The sequence below is a fragment of the Canis lupus genome, chromosome 1, assembly GCF_011100685.1.
Source record: "Canis lupus familiaris isolate Mischka breed German Shepherd chromosome 1, alternate assembly UU_Cfam_GSD_1.0, whole genome shotgun sequence".
NCBI lineage: Eukaryota > Metazoa > Chordata > Mammalia > Carnivora > Canidae > Canis > Canis lupus.
In genome coordinates this window covers 84,081,527-84,102,303 of record NC_049222.1, presented here as the reverse complement: position 1 = coordinate 84,102,303, position 20,777 = coordinate 84,081,527, and the positions used below count along the sequence as shown (strand labels likewise).

Here is a 20,777-nt window from a genome sequence, read left to right as displayed (position 1 = left end):
TCAGACTTACCCTGAGGCAAAGATGAAGCACAGTACTCTCCTGGAAGATTTTGTGCCATGACTGTACCACCTCAGGAAGAAAGGACTTCACAATGAAAACCTGCCCTGGCTTGAGAACATCGTCCTCAGACCAAGTGCTGATGACTCTCATGGCTTTACGGAGCCCGCCATCCATCTCCTCACGGGACAACACCTGGATTATCGCAGCTCTCCCTCGCTGGGACCAAGAAGACATGCTTTTATCAAGGTTCAGAGGGGAGCTCTCCTCCAGCCTGTAGACAGTTACTTCTTCTCCTGCTGCAAAAAGAAATACAGGTGAGAAGTGCAATGACATCGTGTGTCTGTAACAGGTTACCATGTCCTAAATAACAACTCAGAATCAGTTTAGTTTCCCAAATGATCAGGAGAGAATGGGAATTTCAATTATGCATGAACAAGTAGAGAATAAAGGCATGGATTTTGGCCATGTTATTTGTCCCATAAAGGGAGAGAGTGGAAGAGGGAAGGAAGGGACAAAGCATCAAATGATACATAAGAATTAAGTTGTTCTTGTTATAAACTATAAGTAGAGACAAATAAAATCAAAGTAGCAGGGCTAGGATTCCTTTGTTAAAGACAAATACTTTCAAAGAGATAGTTTAGCCCTATGTTTTCATTATCATCCCCTTTACAAGCCTTATTTTTTCCTAATTCCTCCTTCCATGATATTCTAATACCAAAAATATACCACATATATATATATGTGCATGTACACATACAGTATGTACGCACACAGCATCTACATACAGTGTATATACCTATTTATATATGTGTTTTATATGGAAAAAGAGGTTTCTGCTCCCTTGGGGGTGATATCACCCCACTGAGACTTCATGGTTTAACACAGTTGGAGTTAACACCACAGTCATACCCCAGAGCCTCTCCCTCCTTCCTTTGTGCCCTTGGACAAGTTACTTAAAGCCTCCCTTTTCGGATGAGTAAAATGAAGGTAAAAATAATGCTCAACCTCACTGGGTTGTTGTAAGGATTAAATATGTTAATTTGGCTAATGTGACCTAGAACTTCAGACACAAACTCAATCCCACTTACAAGATTTTACACACAAAATGCTCTTTAACTCCCAGATAGCTTCCACTTTTAGGCTGCTGAACAGGAAGCAATTCAGCCTAGATTCCTAATGTTTAACGCTTTATAACAGAAGTAGCATATTCTATACATAACTTCTGTCCAGCCTGTATTTGATTTTCTTCTTACACCTGTTTCAAATATCTTTTTTTGCTGTTGTTAATACTATTCTGGTTTACAAAGAAAGGTATTTATTCACTCTTGAATGAATTGCCTACCAAAAAAAAAAAAAAAAAAACACACATCTAGGTAATTCTTAATAACATATTTTCAAATATTTATTCTTGGTGCCCAGATAAATGCCACTGAGTTCTGTTCAGAGTTCTAAATACTTAGAGAATTTACAGTACAGCTCCTGGGTTATGAAACCAGCCACAGAGCCATGAGGAAGGAGAAGGCATTTGCATCCATGATCAGAAGCCACCTATCTGTCCCTGTGTGAAGAGAATTAAGATCTAGGACAGAGTGGGGACCCTTGTTATATTGTCAGTTGGCTGGACAGAGAGACTCTGGTAGCCTTGGCTTAATGCGAGCTTGTTTTTCTTTACTACTCTAGCCTTTAAAAATGACATTTACTATCTGAGCTAAGAGCAATTAGTTTACATGAGACAAAACAAACTGAAAACAATATACAAAGATTTCTCTTCAGATGCCTGTTAGTTTTTACTGTATTGACATTTATCGCTTTCTTCTGTGTTTATTACACATGGTTGGTTGGTTCTTTTCTTTCCTACTTACTTCCAGCCTTAAATCAGTGAATGCCAGGTGCAACATTATTGCTTTTTTCCCAACTGCTGCTCATTATAGGTCCCATCCCCACAGTACTAGATTTTGACCCTAGATGCTAGCTGACCAGTTAACAAGAATTACCACTTTAGAAAATTAATCTCACTGCAACCACTGGCAAAACAAAATTTTCCACTAAAATGATGCAAAGTACTTTCTCCTTCAATTTAATCAGATGGTATGCCTCTGCTCTGGCACAGCCTCAGGAAGGTAGAAATGGCACTCACCAAACAGTTGGATTGGTGTAAATGGTATAGTCTGAGAAAGCCTCATTAAATTGTTCCTTTCAATGGCTGCAAACAAAAACAGATTTACTGTTTTAAGTATGCATCAGTGGACTGAATTGACAGAAAGCCTCCCCCACATCAACCTATTCATACAATACTAAATTATTTTATTTCAAAGACCCCTTATTTTTGCCTTCATCAAAAATATTATCCATAATCCAGCTTTTAAAATAAACTATGCCTTAAACGGGAAGGATATACCCCCGTCTTGAAGATTATATGAGATTATATACCGTGGTCTGAGGTAGGGCTATCACCTCCACTCTCCTGAATACCAAATCACAGACTAATCCATACATATGTGGAACTTTCTTTCAAAGAGTGTTCTGTGGTCTTCATTCTCTGGTTTTTCTTTTTCCAGAGCCAATCTAATGCACAGTGGACTGTGGGGACATCTACTGTTGACTTTGCGCAGTTCAGCTTCTTTTCCCAGAGAGAACCAAAGGCCAATTTTAATTAGAAGCAAGTGATCTGCATTTTCCTGTTAAGAGCCGTCTCCTAACAGATCAGAGTCAATATGAGTTACAGTATTCTTCACCAGACTTTCCAAAGTTGACAGCTGGAGTCAAAATATTGGATTACTGCTGAGCTGAAAGACCCAGTTATAAGAGCCTGGAATGCAGAGCCTGGAATCCACTGAAACACTGTTCACTACTGAGGAGAATTTAGGAAAAGGCAGTCTATTCCTGGACCCTGAACGCATGTCCTTGATGTAATAATAATGGTAACTGTCACACCAGTAAACTTTTACTCATGTGCTGAGCTTTAGACCGTGTAAAAGCCTTGCCCGTATATCATCTCATCCAATGCTGAGCGCAATGACACGCAAAAGACCAACCAGTGGCACAAGTCCAGTGGGCTGTTACATTGCTTTGCATTTCAAAGTGTTTCTCTCTTAATTCTCAGCTAGCCCTCTGGCAGATTGTTCCTCAGGAAGGGCAAGTATAATTATTCCCACTCTGAAAGAAAGACAACTGAAGTACTGTGAAGCAATGCTGCTTATGAGAGTCAAGACCCTCGACATCTTGTTTAATAACATCCTTATACGGTGTCTTTGTTGAACTTTCTCAGTGGTGCTGGCACTCATTTAGCGGTTAGGTTTGCTGAGGGCCAGTGAGGGTATAAAATCCTCCTTCAAAGAACTAGTTTCAGGCCCCAGTCCAAAATATGAAGATCTCTGGCTTTGGACTTGGAAGGAATTTTTAGACTTCAAGGCCACCCTTTGTCACCATTTAGAACTTGCCAATACATTTTTCTTTTCTCAATCCTACATTCTCTTAAATCCTAACAATTTGTTTCTCCAAGTAAATGACAAGGTAAGAAATCCAAATGTTCTTCTCATGAGAGTGAACAACAGCTTTTCAAGTTGGGAATCATATCAATACTTTGCAATTCATCAATATTTCTATTTACAATTGCAGAATCACAAACGTTTGGCTCAGCTGACATGTCTGACATGCACATGCATCCTACCTGAATAATGATGGTGAGGCTCTGGAGGGCTTTTTAAGGAGGCTGAGATTTCTGAAATTATAGAGAAGATTGGCATTTTAATTACAGGGCTGGAGATAAATACATGCTTATGAATATATTGCCTTCAAAGTTATTATCGAACAGGTTAATCGGAATGGCTCCTCAGTATTTGAGAAAGATTTCCTAATATCCTTTAACCACATTATTGGGCATGGTATCCTGACAGCTTCCAATCACCAATGTAATATCTCCAAACATATTTATATGGGGAATTGAAGAAAGACAGGTAATATTAGCCTCAAAGATGTATTTCCTCCGAACCAATTACACCTCTGGGTTGCAGAAAGCACTGGGCTGCCCATCACACTTCATGACATCCCAAAAGCACAATTCTCTGAGCTCCCACCAAGATGCAGTACCCATATAAAGACATTATTAATACCAAGTTATTAGCAGTCTACTTCACTGACCTAAAATGACAATAAAGTGATGAAAACAAATTAAGAGGCATATACCAGAAACAAAGGAGGGGGCGGAGGATATGACACCAAGGGACTTGTTCATGGGGACCACTTCCTGCAAGTTTAACTGGTTCTCTTCTATCTCCTCAAGTCCTAAATTATAAATCCTTTGCAACAGTTTTGCCATTTCATAAAATTAAAATTAAAGTAGAGAGCCTTAGTCTCATGGTGGTAACTGCTTTATACCTAGTAGAGTAAGCAGCATAATGAGTCCAATTTCACAGATCTCTCTGGCTTCTTGTTGCTGGATAAGGAAAGGAACAAAACTCCCTTCCTTAGGGGGTGCTTAGTATAAAGTAAGATCAGCAGAAAGGACCCTTTCTTTTGAGTTCATTCAATAATAAAAATTAAAAAGTATTCAGCTCCCACTATAGGTCATACTAGCCAAGACAGATGTGAAGAAGTTGTGGCTCCCACTCTAGAAAAGAGAAAATGAGAAATACTAGGAGCCAAAGACATGTAAACTATAGTCACAACGCAGCTGGCAAAGTAATATAATAGATGTGTACACAGCTTATGGAACCTTTATAGACAAGCAACGTGATATTCTTAAAGAGCATAGGCATCTGAATCTGATAATGCTGAGTTTCAATCCTGACTCATTTAAGGAGCTGTGAGAATTTGTTCACATTCATTCAGCACATATTTACTCAACACCTACTATGTGTTTAAGAGAAAGACCAGTGTAAAAACATAAAATCTCTGGCTACCTTCTAATGAGAGGAAAAAGAAAATAAATAATTATGTAAATATATAGTGCATACAGTATTTTATATATATAAGGAACTAATTATATATATCTATCTATATATATATAGTTAGTTAGTTAGAGTGCTAGAAATTGTGAGAATCAGAGAGGTTATTATTTTAAGGATGGCAAGTCAAGACCTCTGTAATAAGGTGAAATTTGAGCATAGACCTGAAGAGAGAAATAGGTCATATGGAAAACTGAAGGGTATTCCAGGCAGAGGTGACAGCAGGTGCAAATGTCCTGAGGCAGGACTATGGAGAGTGTAGTCAGAGTGGACTGTGCTGACAGGAAATGGAATTGGAGAGTTGGAGGAGAAGCAGCAGATCAACAGGGCTTTGTAGACCACGTTTGGACTTCACTTTTACAGAGTGAGATAAGATGACATTTGAGCAGAAGTGTGACTCGATCTGACTTTGTATTTAAAAGTGTTATTCTGGCTGGGGTCTGGAAACAGACTGTCAGAAAGCAATAGTTTGGAGGTAATACTATAATCCAGGAGGATATAAAGAGTGGTATGTGGAGGTAGCAAAGTGATCAGTTTCTTGATATATTTTGAAGGATTTACTGATGGTTTGGAAGTGGGGATGTGAGAAAGCAGGAGTCAAATATGATGGAGACTTTGGCCTCAGTAATTGGAAAGGTGCAGTTTCCATTTCATAAGATAAGTAAGGAATGTGGCATGTTTTGTTTGAGATACCTTGTAGACACTCAAATGAAGGGGTAAATAGATAGGTGGTCGTATTCTGCATGGCAGAAATGTTGAGTGAAAGAATGAACATGAGCCTGGAAATCTGGACGAGGGCCAAGCTGTCGAGAGCATTGAAAACGACTAAAGGGATTTGCAGCCTATCCTGTAGGTAATGGGAAGCCACTGGAAGCTTCAAAATAGGTGACGATTTATTGTTCAGAAAGATAATTCCGGTGGAAGCATGGGGACGTGCAAAGGGAGAGAAACCAAACAGAACGCTAACATAAAATGGAGGGCAAAACTTTTTATATAGGAAAAAAAATGTTGGAGGCCCTAAGGCAGAAGCTGTGGGGTAGAGCAACACAGACAGCTTCTAAGGATGGGGCTGTGGGTAGTACAGAGGCAAAGCTGATGGCTGAGATGGCAGAGTTGATGACTGGGAAGGAAAGTCATTGCACATGAACTCAGAGTCCCAGTTTGGGTAAAGGAAGAGTCAGTGATCAATGACAACAGTCAACAAAGTAATACAATTAAGAACAGCCTCAAAGAAACTTCAAAAATGGATAAAATGGTCAAGGATGTCAAATGCTGCAAGTTCCATGAGGTCTAAAAAGAGGTTGTGTGATTTAGCAGCTTCAGTCCATGGTGGCCACAGACACCAGGCAGGGAAGATGATAATGTATTTTCATTAATTTGGAGGTGGACAGGAGTGGCAGTGTGAACGTTAGGTAACATCAAGAAAATGGTTATTTCTTCTGTATGGAAAATGACTTAAGTATGTTTGTAGTTGGAGGAGAAGGACTGCTGCACAGAAGCTGCTGGAAAACAGAGTGGGATGCACAGGGCCATGGAAGAGAAGGAGCCCAATCCACATCATGAGGTCAAGAACATGGAGAGGAGCTCATAGTCTATGGTAGAGTTTGAGAACAGCCTTGACAGTGGCTTTGCCAGGGAGTCATCTCACACGACCCAGCCCTACTCAGCCACAGAGTCCTACGGAGGCCAGGTAGGAAAAAGGTATCCACATAAAGATGAACAGCTCTTGGGGCAGCCCTGGTGGCTCAGTGGTTTAGTTAGCGCTGCCTTCAGCCCAGGGCCTGATCCTGGAGACCTGGGATCGAGTCCCACATCAGGATCCCTGCATGGAGCCTGCTTCTCTCTGCCTATGTCTCTGCCTCTCTCTCTCTCTCTCTCTCTCTCTGTTTCTAATAAATAAAATCTTTAAAAAAAAAAAGATGAAGAGCTCTTCAGGAGTGATATGTGAAAGAGTGATGGTAAGAGTTGTCCAAGAGTCAAAACGAGCTCAGTGCCAACACCCTCACTGATGAAGAACACTGGAAAATCACTGTCAGAACTAGTCAATTAAAAATATCTGTGAACAAGACCTCAGTCCTGATTTACATGGAGAAAGACAAATCAACTTTCTACTTTTCTACTGAAAGTTCTCCTTCATACACTAGACAAAAATCCCATATAGAATTTCAAGAGCTATGAAAATCTCAGGAGAGTGAAAGTCACCATCAACAAGTTGAAAAGAATAAGATCTTTAAATATAAAAACTTACTGTCAGCTGCATTTGAACTTCTCAACCTGTTCGAAAAATTAAAGTTGTTTAGATAATGCTTTAAATTTTTCAATGACCAAAGAAAGGAAAAGTAAGTGCAACAGTAACAATACAGCATCTATATGTCTGTGTGTGTGTGTGTGTGTGTGTGTGTTATTTTCTTTGAAAGAAAAGTGTCATTGGACCCCAATCTCTATCAGTAGAGAAATGGTTTACAACCCTACAACTATTTTCATAGAAAAACGGGCATTGCATATGTGTGCAATTCACTTAAAGTGCATGCCCTAAGCTAACCGGAAAGCAGTTGTTGGATTTTGTTTTTAATTAGCTATATGAACACAAGAGATATATAAGATTTAACTGTGTTTGTGTTGTTCTGGATCAATTAAACTAAAGGGTTCCTGAACTATGCAATGAAAAAGCCTACAAATGAGTCTGCGAATGTCTCCGGACAAGCCTACAAATCAGTTTCATTAGCCCACGTGGCTCCTAAATGTTGGCAGGCTGAAATTAGCTCTCTGCAAATTGTTACTTGCCCTGCTCAAGTGCACACGTGGCCATGGGCAAGTCTGAATAAATGCGTTCAAAGAATATCTCTGGTATTGAAGGTCCTTAGGGAAGAGAGTACAATTACAATTATTGTTTAATTTCATGCTGCAATAACCCACTACTCTGCATGAGCACCAACTACCGAACCTCTGGGAGGAGAGAGTCATGTGCACTTGAAGTCTAGAGGCAGGCTTGCACAGAGACATGCCTGGATGGGAGTTCCAGAAAAAAGTCCATCTCAAATAGAGCTGGCTGCAAACTCCAAGTCATGTTCCACCTACTTGGTATCAACTGGCCCTTCATACAATAGATGGTTTTGAATTCTGCTCCCATAGCCATATGGACAATTTGATGATATAACTAGAAAAGTCCAGAAAACACTGCAAATGAAATGCAATAATTTTGCTTGGCTGGTTTTCAAACTTTATTGCTCTGAATAAACAAAATTCCAGGAAAATACTCCAGCCTCCAACCATGTGAGTTTGGTAGCTCCTCTCTCTCTTTTGATCCCTATCTTCCCTTTGGCTTAATCCTCAATGGGTTCTGCTTTAAAGACAGACACTTCGGATGTTCATGAGAGACCAAAAATAAAAAAGATTAACCTCATAAACTAAAATTAAAAATTTGAAAAAATAATCTAAAAAGAAGACTATCAGGCCTTCAGTCTTTTTCCTTTAGGTCAGACAGATTTGTTCCTACTCTTTAATGCAAATTTCACAATCTTTTCTGTCAGAAAAGATAGGATACTCATTATTCCACATGTGCTTTTATTTTTGACATTGAAAAGGCAAATGGTTAGGTTGCTGTGGTAGAACATGTTTCATTATATTCTTAAAAGGCATTTAAGGGAGCTCTTATTGCCAAGAGACGGGAAAACTTGGAGAATAAATTATTTTCCTTCTGGCTGACAAAAGAAAAATATTGTCATTGGAAATACTTTTCCCCCCTATTTTTCTGACCCAATGAAACCTTTGTTCCACATAAGGTTAAAAAAAAAATAGCAGCTAAGGATACTTAAAACACACATTTAAAAATACTCACGGGGAGTTCCTAGGGAGGTTAGTGCTCCTAGAGTTCCACAATGAATTTTTGCTCAGATCCTAAGAAGAAGGGAAAGGTCATTACATGTTTACCCAACAGTCTCCTACCCCAGAAATACATTTGCAAAACACATGCCTTGGAGGTTTACTTTTTTTGACCCTTCCTCCAGCTCAATATTTCTCTTACTGGATGCACTCAACTCAAGTTGGAAAGATGCATAATGTTAGCACAATATCTGCATAATTCAGTGTGTTGACTGACTTTAATAGAATGAAATTACTTTTATGGGGACATCATAGAGAAAATGTATTTTATACAATGATTTTTGCAGAAATGAGAGTAAACAGTTAATGATAAAAAAAGAAGGGATGAAGGTCTAAGTTGACAAGAAACATCAGTCATTATATCTCTATGCCCTTTGTCCAAACATTGTTGTTTCAGTAGATGATTATTTAGAATAACATTACTTTGAATTTATAATTCTATTTCCTGTTTGGAGTCAACTGTTACTTCTTGAAACCTACTATATTCCACGTATCACTCTAGGCATTTGCTCTGGTGTTATTTTGTTATCCTCAAACAATAATCTCAAAAGGATGGCATTAACCCCATTTTAGAGATACAGTTACTGAAGCTCAGATGTTAATTAATATACATAGCTCTGAAACCTAGCACATGGCAGACAGGTTATTGCCTCCACTTACTTGCAAGCAGTCTTACATTTTATTTTCAAAACTTTCCACAGATAATACTCATGAGGTTATTAACTTCGTACATAAAAGTAATGTGGAAAGTGTTCCCAAGTTCATAGAAATAATGTTCAAACCAAGACCAAAATTAGATTTTTGGGGTTAGTTTAACTAGACCACGCTTCCCACATGGTAGATGGCAGTAAAACAGGCACATATTTGCGGGTAGTAAGGAAAAATGACCATAAAATCAGAAAACCTCAGTGTCGGAGGGTCCTTTACCCTGCAATGCCCAAAGCCCCTTCGACACATCTGCAAGGAGGTTTGCTCAGCCTGTTTGACTAACCACCCTAAGCAAGGAACTTACTACTTCCAGAAATAAACCATTCCATCCTTAGAAAGTTCCAATTGCTAAAAATTCCTCCTCAAATTGGGCTGAAATCTGCCTCCCTGTAGTTTCTATATGTTGACTCTAACTCCGCCTCTTAACACGTATTGAAAATACCTATTTTTCTCCCACATGGCAACAGTCATATATTTCAAAACAGTTTCGAAAACTTCTGAATTATTTATCTTTCATGTTAAAAACACCCACCATAAATTACTAGGTGGACAGATAAATTGCATGGAGAAAAACAACAAGGAAAGCATAAAGGTTGTGGGGTGGGGGGGTGGCGGGCAGTGTGAGGGAAGTGAAAAAACTGAACATATATTCAAAGCAAGGATTAAATGTAATACCAATAAAAAGTAAGAGCCAATTAAGAGACATAAAGGTAAAACAGACATGGTCAAGGAGTTAGAGACGTATGTGCATAAATTTTTTTTAATATCAAATAAGATATTTTTACCTCTTGAGACTGCTTTACATAATCACTGACTTGTATGGAATGCTGTTCCTTTTCTTTAGTTTTCATTTTCTGATATAGAGAGGGTTCTAGACCTTGTTAAAAGAAAGAAAAAAAATTAGAGAATACATAAAAATGTGTTACATTCAAATCACATTCCTAAATAGAAAGATCTGAACATAGTGCATTCATCTAAATTTGAATATAGCTTCTTTTTCTCTTTTTAGCAAGTGGTACCAAGATTCTTTTGTCCTTTTTTTTCTCAAGTGGTTGAAAGCTATATATCCTACAACATTTCTATTCATCAGTAATTTCCTGTGCATTTATAATCATTTATGCTCCCTAATCAAAGTCAAGAACTAAATGATCCATAACTTGAATCCTCCCTGCAGAAGAACACTTTTACCAATTCTTTTTACATTCACCTTCTCCTGCACCCTATTGTCCATGCTTTATTCAAAACACATAAAATTGTCACTTCCAAATTGTTAGAAATCCTTCCTTAACAATTGTATCAAGCATCATAGTAGCCTACTTGAAAAAATAAAACAAAACATAAGCAAAAGATAGAAAAGATTGCCAGGAGATGTGTTTCGTTTTCAGCTCTTTCTTAAAAAGGAGGCAAGGATCATTATTGTTGTTAGTTTTTATACTGGTACCTATAAAATCACAGGCATGCAGTAAGTGCTCAATAATAATTTTTCAATTGGATTAATTCTGAGAATAATGCTATTAAGAGTCCTTGGCTAAATGTAGGGGGTACCAGTAACTTTTTTCTCTAATGATTTTGTGACAAAAATACACACACACAAAGAGCAAAAAAAACCTATTGGAAAAAAAATCACAAAATTCATATGATATTTTTGTAATAGCATAAATATCATATGATCAATATGGTTTTACTGAGAGCACAGAATTAAAATTAAGATAAAATATTTATAGGAAATATTATTTTTAACTTCCTTTTCATAGTTACATTCCTCAGAACTTTTTGTATTCAGGAAGAGCTACCTGACAGCGTATCACCCAACCCTCAAAATTTATTTTTAAATTCTTTTTCAATTAATTCGTAACTGAGATACACTTCAAAACAATAAAATTCTTAATTCAGAGTGTAGTTCAAGGTAGATACTGGGCCTCCTTATCTCCTCAGATTAATTTGGCGCCTGGAGTCAGCCTATTTCCCTACATCTTCATTCCCATTCTTATCATCAGACTTGAGATTCTTTACCCAAATCCCCACTATCACCTGCATCTTTCTCTATTCGAAAGTCATTAGGAAAAACTCAATAACTTGGGAGTGGAGGTTGAGTGAAATGGGTGAAGGTGGTCTCAGGTACAGACTTCCAATTGTAAGGTAACTAAGTCTTGGGGATCTAATGTACAGCATGGTGACTATAATTAACAATATTGTATATTTGAAAGTTGCTGAGAGAATAGATCTAGGAAAGTTCTCATTATAAAAAAATTATAACTATATGAAGTGATTACTGTTAACTTATTGTAGTAATCATTCCACAATATATACATATACCAAGTCATTACATCTTACACATAAAACTAATACAATGTTATATGTCAATTATAACTCAACCAAAAAAGAACTTGAATAGTTTAAGACATAATAACTTAAATATCAGTTAAACTATTTATAAAAATATAAGATATAAATAAACATTTATAAATGAAATAAATACATTTGCAATTGGTTCTAGAATCATATCTTTAGATATGGGACCTGATTTATTCAATATTACAGGCTCTCATAAACTGTGATTTTAAGGCAAGACAATTGAGCTATCAAGTCATATCTGTAGGTTAAGGGAGTTCTGAATAATTTAATTTTTAATGTCTCTTTCAGCTTAGAGTCCACTTGATTCTCAGTGATTTAACAGACAATTGAGTATTTTAAAATATAAATTTGGGTTTTTCAACTGTGGCCCTGACATTTTGGGCTGGATAATTCTTTGTCAGAAGGAAAGACACTATCCTATGCATTGTAGGATGTTTAGCAGCATCTCTGGCCTCTAGCCATTAGAGGTCAAGAATACCTGTACCTCCTTTAATTGGCATTACCAAAAATGTCTTCAGACATTGTCAAATGTCCTAGAGAAGAGAGGTGGAAGGTGTACAAAATAGGCAATTGGTTGAAAACCACCAAGCATAAGACAAAGCAAGGTTTTAAAGAAGCATATCATAAATTTCAATAGTGTCTATTTGTACCTTAGTTTTAGTATTCCAAATTATTTTAAATATTTATGAGTCCTGATCACATAGCTCCTCCTGTTTAAAAATTAGTAAGAGGGAGCGTGAGGAAGGTGGTGATGAAGTATAAGGACCCTAGGCTCACCTCTTCCCAAGAATACAATTAGATAATTATCAAATCATCCTTAAATACTCCAAAAATTGACCTGAAGACAGGCAGAACAAACTCCATAACTAAAGGTAGAGAAGAGGTCACATTGAAGAAGGTATTTGCACTCAGGTTCATAGAAGCATTATTCACAATAGGAAAGAGGTGGAAACAACTCAAGTGTCCATTGATAGATGAATGGATAAACAAAATCTGGATACCAATTGCATTCCCTCTTGCCATGGCAGCTATGGAGGTGTCCTGCAGAACCCCATGTTGAACATGATAGAGCTACAACATGGATAGAACCTAAGGAAGCCTTAGAAAGATGAAGTCCTATGGAATTACTAAGTCAGATCTAAGGCTTCCTAATAATAAATAAAAAGATGTGTACATATATACGCATATATATAGATACACACACACACAAAATGGAATATTACTCAGCCATCAGAAAGGATGAATATCTACCATTTACATCAATATAGATGGAACTGGAAGGTATTATGCTAAATGAAATAAGTCAATCACTCACATGCGGAGTATAAGAAATAGTGCGGAGGATCATAAGGGAAGGGAGGGAAAACTGAATGGAAAATAAAAGAGAGGGAGACAAATCATAAGAGACTCTTAACTCTGGGAAACAAACTGAGGGTTGCTGGAGGGGAGGTGGATGAGGGGATGGGGTGACTGGGGTGATGTGATGAGCACGGGTGTTATATGCAACTGATGAATGACTGAACTCTACATCTGAAACTAATGATGTACTATATGTTGGCTAATTGAATTTAAGTTTGGGTGGTCCAGGAGTATCATGAGGAAACTTTCTCACAGTTTTTGAGATCCAAGAGTCTAGACTGTTACATACTTATCTGATTAAATTTGGACACTGTGAGCCAGTTCTTGCTGCAGACCTCTTCTTCTGAGATTTTATTTTCTCCTGGCTCTGAATCCAATTGGTCATTTTGAGAGCAGGTGTCGACCGTTATGACCTGGAGAGAAAGACACTTGTTGGAACGTAGTGACATTAACCTGAAAACATTTTGAGTCATTAATGTGACTCATAGAGGTACTATGGTGAACAGCAGCGGTTGTTAACATTGGCTGCGCATTAGAATCACCTGGAAATCTTTGAAAATTTCCATTAGTCAAGCTGGCAGGACACAAGCACCCATGATTATTCTTTGTGGTCATGACTGAGAACAAGGGTGGGGGCAGCAGTCCTCAAACTTGAGTGTCCATCAGAATCACTCAAGGCAATGCTAAACCACAAATCACTGGGTCCCACCTCCAAGATTCATGATTCAGTAGGCCTAGAGGGAGAAAGAATCTGCATGTCTAACAAGTTCCCAGATAATGCTAATACTGCTGATAGAAGACCACAATTTTAGAACCAGTGGCGTAGAGCAAAAAACCATAAGGCTTGGATCCAAAAAGGACTTGTGTTGGAATTCTAGAGATCTATAACTTTATGTGAACTTCGATAAATCACTTAATGTCTGTGAGCCACTTTCCTTTTGTCATTAAAATAACAGATAATCAACACTAATGGCTGCCATATGTACTAACCGAAGACAGAGAAGAAATGAGATAAATTGACAAAATACTAAGCAATAAGCAAATGCAAATTATTAGTACCTAAGCCTGGTTTCAATTTCTAGTTAAATTCTGGCCACTTTAATGATTGCAAAAAAACAAATCTATTGAATTCATATTTTGTAAGATTCCAGCAACTCATATCATTTTCCCTGAAAAAGAGTCTTTACAAGCTAAATCTTCCCCTGCAAAAAAAGGTAATTTTACATAATTTTCTTAATACTTTTCTCTTTGCTTCTGCTTCTCATTCTAAAAAGAGCTGAGGTGCTTTAAAAAATGCAACCAGATTATTATATGGAAAAATGAAGCAGGGCATTAAGATCATGAAAGATGAAGTCCTATGGAATTACTAAGTCAGATCTAAGGCTACTTAATAACGAATAAAAAGATTCACTAAATGAAAATGTGAACAGAACACTTTGGAATTTGTGGGATATAGCTAACACAATGATTAGAGGGAATTTTATAGCACTAAATGCCTGTATTAGAGAAGAAGACAGTCTAAATCAATGATCAAAGCTTCTATCTTAACAAACTAGAAAAAAATAGAGCAAATTAAACCCCAAGTAAACAAAAGAAATAATAGAGCAGAAATCAATGAAAGAATATTCAGAGACAAATCAATGAAACCAAGTACTGGTTCTTTGAAAAGATCAATAAAGCAGATAAGCCAGTAGCCAGACTAATCATGAAACAAAGAGAAATACAAATACAAAATATTAGAAATGAGAGAATTGATGTCATTACAAACCCCACAGACAATAAGGGAGTAAGGAAACAATATTATAAATACTATATGCCAATAGATTCAACAAATGAAATGGACAAATTGAAAGATACAAAGTTCGCTCAAGATGAATCAGATAACCTAAATAGTCCTATCTCTATTACAGAAATTGAATTTGTAGCTAAAAACTTTCCCACAAAGATGATTTCTTTGGTTAATTCTACCATTCTACCAAACAATAAAAATTGAAATAGTATCAATTCTATATAAACTCACCTAGAAAATTGAAGAGGGAACACCCCAACTCAGTCAATAAGCCCAGCATCACCCTGATACCAAAACCAGACAAAGACATTACAGGAAAAGAGATCTATAGACAAATATTCCTCAAAAATACAGATGCAAAAAATCTTATTAGGATTTTAGCAAAATAAATATACAAAAAAGATAATACATCATGGTCAAGAAGGGTTCATCCTAACCAAGTTTACTTAATATTCTAAATAGAACTTCTGCATTATAAAATTGATTAATATAATTAATTATATTAACAATAAAAAGGAAAAACCATCTGATTATATCAGTAGGTTCAGATAAAGCATTTGACAAATGCTAATCTCTATTAATGACAAAAATTTTCAGAAACTAGGTGTAGAAGGGAAGTTAACTTGATAAAGGGCATTTATGTAAAAAAGTATAGCTAGAATCATACTTACTGGTAAAAGCCTAAATGCTTCCTAAAAGCAGAGACAAAGAAAGGTTATCTACTATTGCCACTTTTATTCAATATTTTACTAGAGATTCTAGCCAGTGTAAGAAGGCAAGAAAAATAAATAAAAGGTAAAAAGTAAATTTAAAAAGTGAAACTATCTTCATTTGTAGATAACATGACCATTTATATAGGAAATCCTACAGAAGCAACAAAACTTACTCAAACAAATTAGTAAATTTAGCAAGACTGTGTGGTATAAAATCAACATTTTGAAAATATATTTCTAGGGGCGTCTGGGTGGCTCAGTTGATTAAGTGTCTAACTCTTGGTTTCAGCTTAGATCATGATCTCATGGGTCATGGGATCAAGCCCTGTGTTATGTTCCACATTCAACAAGGAATCTGCTCAAAGACTCTCTCCCTCTGCCCCTCCTCCTACAGCTCACATTCTCTCTCCCCCTCTCTCAAATAAATAAATCTTTAAAATATATGTATTTCCATATACCACCAACAAATAATCAGAAATTTTTATAATTGCATTTATAATAAAATAAAATATATTAAATACTTAGGGAAACATCTTTAAAAAACATGCAAGAACTATATATTGAAAACTACAAAACACTGCTGAGAGAAATTGAGAAATATCTAAATAAATAGACATATCATGTTCATGGAACAAAAAACTTATTATTGTTAAGATGCCAATTCTCCCCAAGTTGATTCACAGCAATTCCACTCACCCTAGTAAGCTTTTCTGTAAAAATTGCCAAAGTGAGTCTAAATATATGTGGAAATGCAAAGAAACTAGAATGGCCAAAAAAAACAAAACAAAACAAAACACCAAAAAAACCAGAACTTTGAAAAGGAAGAAAAACTTTGGCAGGCCCACATTATATGATTTCAATATTTAATATAAAGTACAGTATTCAAGATAGTCCAATATTATCCTAGACATATATAAATGGAATAGAATAGACTCAAATAAATCCATACATATTAAGGATATACATGGTCAATTAATTTTTGACAAAGATGTCAAAAGGTAACTCAAGAGGAAAAAGACAATATTTTTACCAGAACATGGTAGAAAAGTTGTTATTTGTATTCAAGGAAAGGAGAGAAAGAGGAAGGAAGGAACAAAGCAAGAAAGAGAGAGGAGGAAAAAAGGAAAAGAAGGAGGGACCTCAATCCTTACCTATCATCATATACAATAATTAACTCAAAATGGGTGCTAGACCTAAAAATAAGAGAAAAAACTATGAAACTTCTACTAAGAAAACATAAGAGAAAATCTTAGTGATCTCGGGTTTTGCAAATTTTCTTAAATAGGACACAAAAAGCATAGACTATTTAAGAAAAAAAACAAATACTGGACTTCATCAACATAAAAAAATGTATACACTGCAAAAGATATTTATGAAAAGTAAAAGGCAAGATCAAGAGAAAATATTTGCAAAACATATATCCAACAATGAGCTTATATCTAGAAAAACTTCTGACAACTTAATAAGAAGACAACCCAATTTTTAAAATAGACAAAATATTCAAATAGGTCACCAAAAAAAAAAAAAAAAAGATAATGGATGGTAAATAAGCACATAAAAGACACCATGCAACACTCATTACTACAGAAATGCAAATGAAACACCATGAGATGCCACTACCTACCCCATACTATGGCTTAAGTTAAAAAGACTGAGCATACTAAGGATTGGTGAGAATGTCGACCACGGGAACACTTACAAACTACTCCTTATAAACTGGTGGGAATGTAAAATGGTACAGCCACTTTGAAAAACAGTTTGGAAGTTTCTTCTAAAATTAAACAAATACTTACCATATGACTCTGACATTCCACTCCTAAATATTTACCAAAGAGAAATTGAAACATATGTCCACACAAAGCCTTGTGCACAAATGTTCATAACAGCTTTGTTTGGAATAGCCCAAAACTGAAAATAACACAAGTGTCCTTCAACATGTGAGCTGATAAATGAGCTGTGGTGTATCCACTCTGATGACTCTTAAATTTACATCTTCACTCCTTCCAGTACCAGCATTTTATAGTGTGCCTGGTGCTTTAAAAGTCAGAGAAATCCAACAAAGATAGGCTACTACCTCAATCGCCAACAACACAAAAGACACTTACTGGCACCTGCAGTCCTTGTGTTTTCTTCTTTTTCTTTGACGATCTCTTATCCTTGATTAGCATTTTTGTTTTGATCCATGCTAACTGCCCTATCTCTGAGGATCTTGAAAGGTCTGTAAGGGAAAAGGTTAGCATGAAAAAGTTTAAGATTGTGCAGGAAACCATTTGGTTTTACAGGCAATGGAGAAGGGGGAGGAGAATGAGGATACACTCAGAGGTCAACTTTTTAAAAATAATAGCAATGCATAAAATTTAATAATTCAAGACCACATTTAAAAAAAAAATTCACTTCTTACTTTTAATCTTAGAGATCTTCAGTTTGTCCTCCTTGTGGAATCGCAAACTATGACTCCGAGTGAAGGGCCTATCTCTGCGGAAAGGATTGATCCAAAAGGATGTGTCTGGCTGTAGCCATGGTCCTACCTCTGAGCAGTCACTACTAGGGGCCAAGCTTGATGAGTTATCAGATAGAGATCTGGCCCGGATCTGCCTCTGTCCTTGGTCACTCTCTTTAGAGTCACTGTTACTCGTGGAGGCCAAGCAGGTCTGCCATTTTTTCTTGATGCTAAACACACCAGTTTCATCACCTTCTGAAAATGCCCAGTTCACATATCCACCTCCAGTTCCCATGCTCTCTACTTGGGAGGGGAGGGAGGTCACTTGCATTGGCACAGATGTGCAAATCAGAGTGGGGAGACCTTGCTCCGCCTCGTCTTGTCTGGCCGGTGTCTGAGCGATTGACCTGTACCGTGCCTCGGGTTCGGCCACTGAGCCCTGAGCTGAGACAGCTGGAGTCTGCCAAGTCAGATGAACAGGCACTTCACCCTGGGGGACCTGTTCAGTTGCCAGCACCTTTGTACCTGCTTCCATGGATGCTCTGAACAGAGGCAAGTCAGTTTCTGCAGAGAAAGGAACTCGCTTTAGATCAGAAGGGACCAGGAGAAACTGGCCATACTTCGGCTGCCCTTGCCCATGAAGGGACACCCCAGAAGCAACTATAGCAGTTTCTGTTTCTTGCTTTTCCTGCTCATCTCTTATATTTGAAGCCTCTCTCAGATTGTCTGTGATCTCAAGAAGGGGTCCCCTCTGTACTCTCAGGGTGTGCTGGCCTCTGGCCAGGCTCCGCAGCAAAGAAGGAGGCATGCTATAATACTGGTATTTCTTCTCCCCAGAGACTTCCACGCTGCCTAGAACCCCTGCACAGATGACATTGCTCCAGCTGTGGGGAAGTTTTCTGCAAGTAGAGTGTTTTCTGCTGGCCAGGAGAGCCTCATCCTCTTGTAAGGTGTCAACAGCAGAAAGGACTTTTAGGGTATCCACTGTCAGGGCAGAGAGGTCCTGCAGATGTCCCACTTGGCTGTCCAAGGACAGTAAAGAGTCCTTTATAAAAGACACTTTTTCATTCATTTCTTTCAGTTGGAAGTACATCTCTGTAACCCTGATGGTAAAGGGAGAGAGAAAACCAATAAACACGTCGGTTAAGCCAGTGGGAACTTGCCTGGCTCTCCTCCTGTCCTATTTCCATCTTTTGGAGCTGCCTCAGCCTAACTGCTTCCCCAAGTTGGGTGAGTCTTCTGTCTTCTCATCTCAGGTGACCTCACGCCCTCCTATAATTCCCACTATTGCCCCAATGAGGAGACATGATACGTCTCCTTTTCTAGCCCTTATTTCTCTAACATCTCACAACCATGTTTCCAGCTTCCTGCTAGTCATCCCTCCAAAAGTTCCATGCATCAGCTCTATTGTATTCGTTAATACATTCATTAATTTACATGACAAACATCCCCAAATCTCCTAGTGACAAGCACTTTGCTCTTCTGGATAGGAAAAGAAGATCTTGAGGAAGAAGCCAGAATGAGAGGAACAGAATTAATGTATGTAAATATGTAATTAGAAAATAAACGTATAGATCTTAAAAACAATACAAGTCTACAGTTCAAATAGGTTTCCCAAGCTTCAAACAAAACCCATTTTAAGAGACCTACATTCTGAGAAAGGCTGTGGCAAATTTTTGAAGTCATTTTGAATACTTTAACTCAACATTACAATGTCCGGCCATTGATTCATGTAAAAGCAACGCAAGATATTTTCAGCTGTGAAAGTCAGAAGTTAAATTGAAAATAGAATCTAATTAAATGGAATATCTGATTTAGAGACAGGGAAAAGAATGAAGGAGATGTTGGTTAATATTATCTGTCCATCTGTAAATATTTCTATAACGGGATGGGTTTTGTGCTCTCCATCCCAAAAGAAATAGGTTGAAGTCCTAACCACCTAGTACTCTTAGAATGAGACCTCATTTGGAAATATGGTCTCTACAGAGATAATCAAGTTAAAACAAGGTCATTAGAGTAGGCCCTAAGCCACTATGGCTGATGTCCTTAGAGAAGGAAAATTTGGACACAGTGAGAAGATGATGTGAATATACACAGGGAGAAGCCACCCTATGACGTCAGTGATGTATCTATGAGCTCAGGAATATCAAGGATTGCCAGTAAATGTCAGAAGCTAGAAGAAGCAAGGAAAGATTCTCTACTAGAGTCATCAGAGGAAGCATGGCCCTACCAATTTCTTGATTTTGGATTTGTAACCTCCAGAACTGTGAGACAATTTATTTCTGCTTTATTTCTGCTGTCATAGGACACCCAATTCTTGATACTTCCTTATGGCAGCCCTAAGAAACTAATACAGCTTTCTAAGCTTTACAATACAACAAATTACAAAATACATCATGTTTGGTTACATAAAAACAAACTCGTACACATAAAAATATAAAATTTTAAAATAAGCAGTAAGTTAGAAATTATTCTAACAAATGTGATGTTTGTATCCCTTAATAAATCATAGCTTTCACAAATTGTTACAGAAAAAATTACAGAGACTCCAAAGGACGTGAACAGACAATTCACAAAAGATAAA

At 37.3% G+C, this 20,777-nt stretch overlaps 1 protein-coding gene across 1 annotated transcript in view; it reads right to left on the bottom strand.

Annotated features, from left to right (window-relative positions):
* The window catches only part of TRPM6 (transient receptor potential cation channel subfamily M member 6), a 132,955-nt gene that overhangs the window by 19,786 nt on the left and 92,392 nt on the right, over window positions 1-20,777 (bottom strand). The window contains exons 26-34 of the mRNA XM_038527064.1: window positions 18,155-19,296; window positions 17,859-17,971; window positions 13,541-13,664; window positions 10,323-10,414; window positions 8,786-8,844; window positions 7,196-7,221; window positions 3,672-3,722; window positions 2,139-2,204; window positions 11-297 (exon numbers count right to left, since the gene is read on the bottom strand). Of these exons, the coding sequence (XP_038382992.1) occupies window positions 11-297; window positions 2,139-2,204; window positions 3,672-3,722; window positions 7,196-7,221; window positions 8,786-8,844; window positions 10,323-10,414; window positions 13,541-13,664; window positions 17,859-17,971; window positions 18,155-19,296 (1,960 nt within the window). The remainder of the gene's footprint in view (window positions 1-10; window positions 298-2,138; window positions 2,205-3,671; window positions 3,723-7,195; window positions 7,222-8,785; window positions 8,845-10,322; window positions 10,415-13,540; window positions 13,665-17,858; window positions 17,972-18,154; window positions 19,297-20,777) is intronic.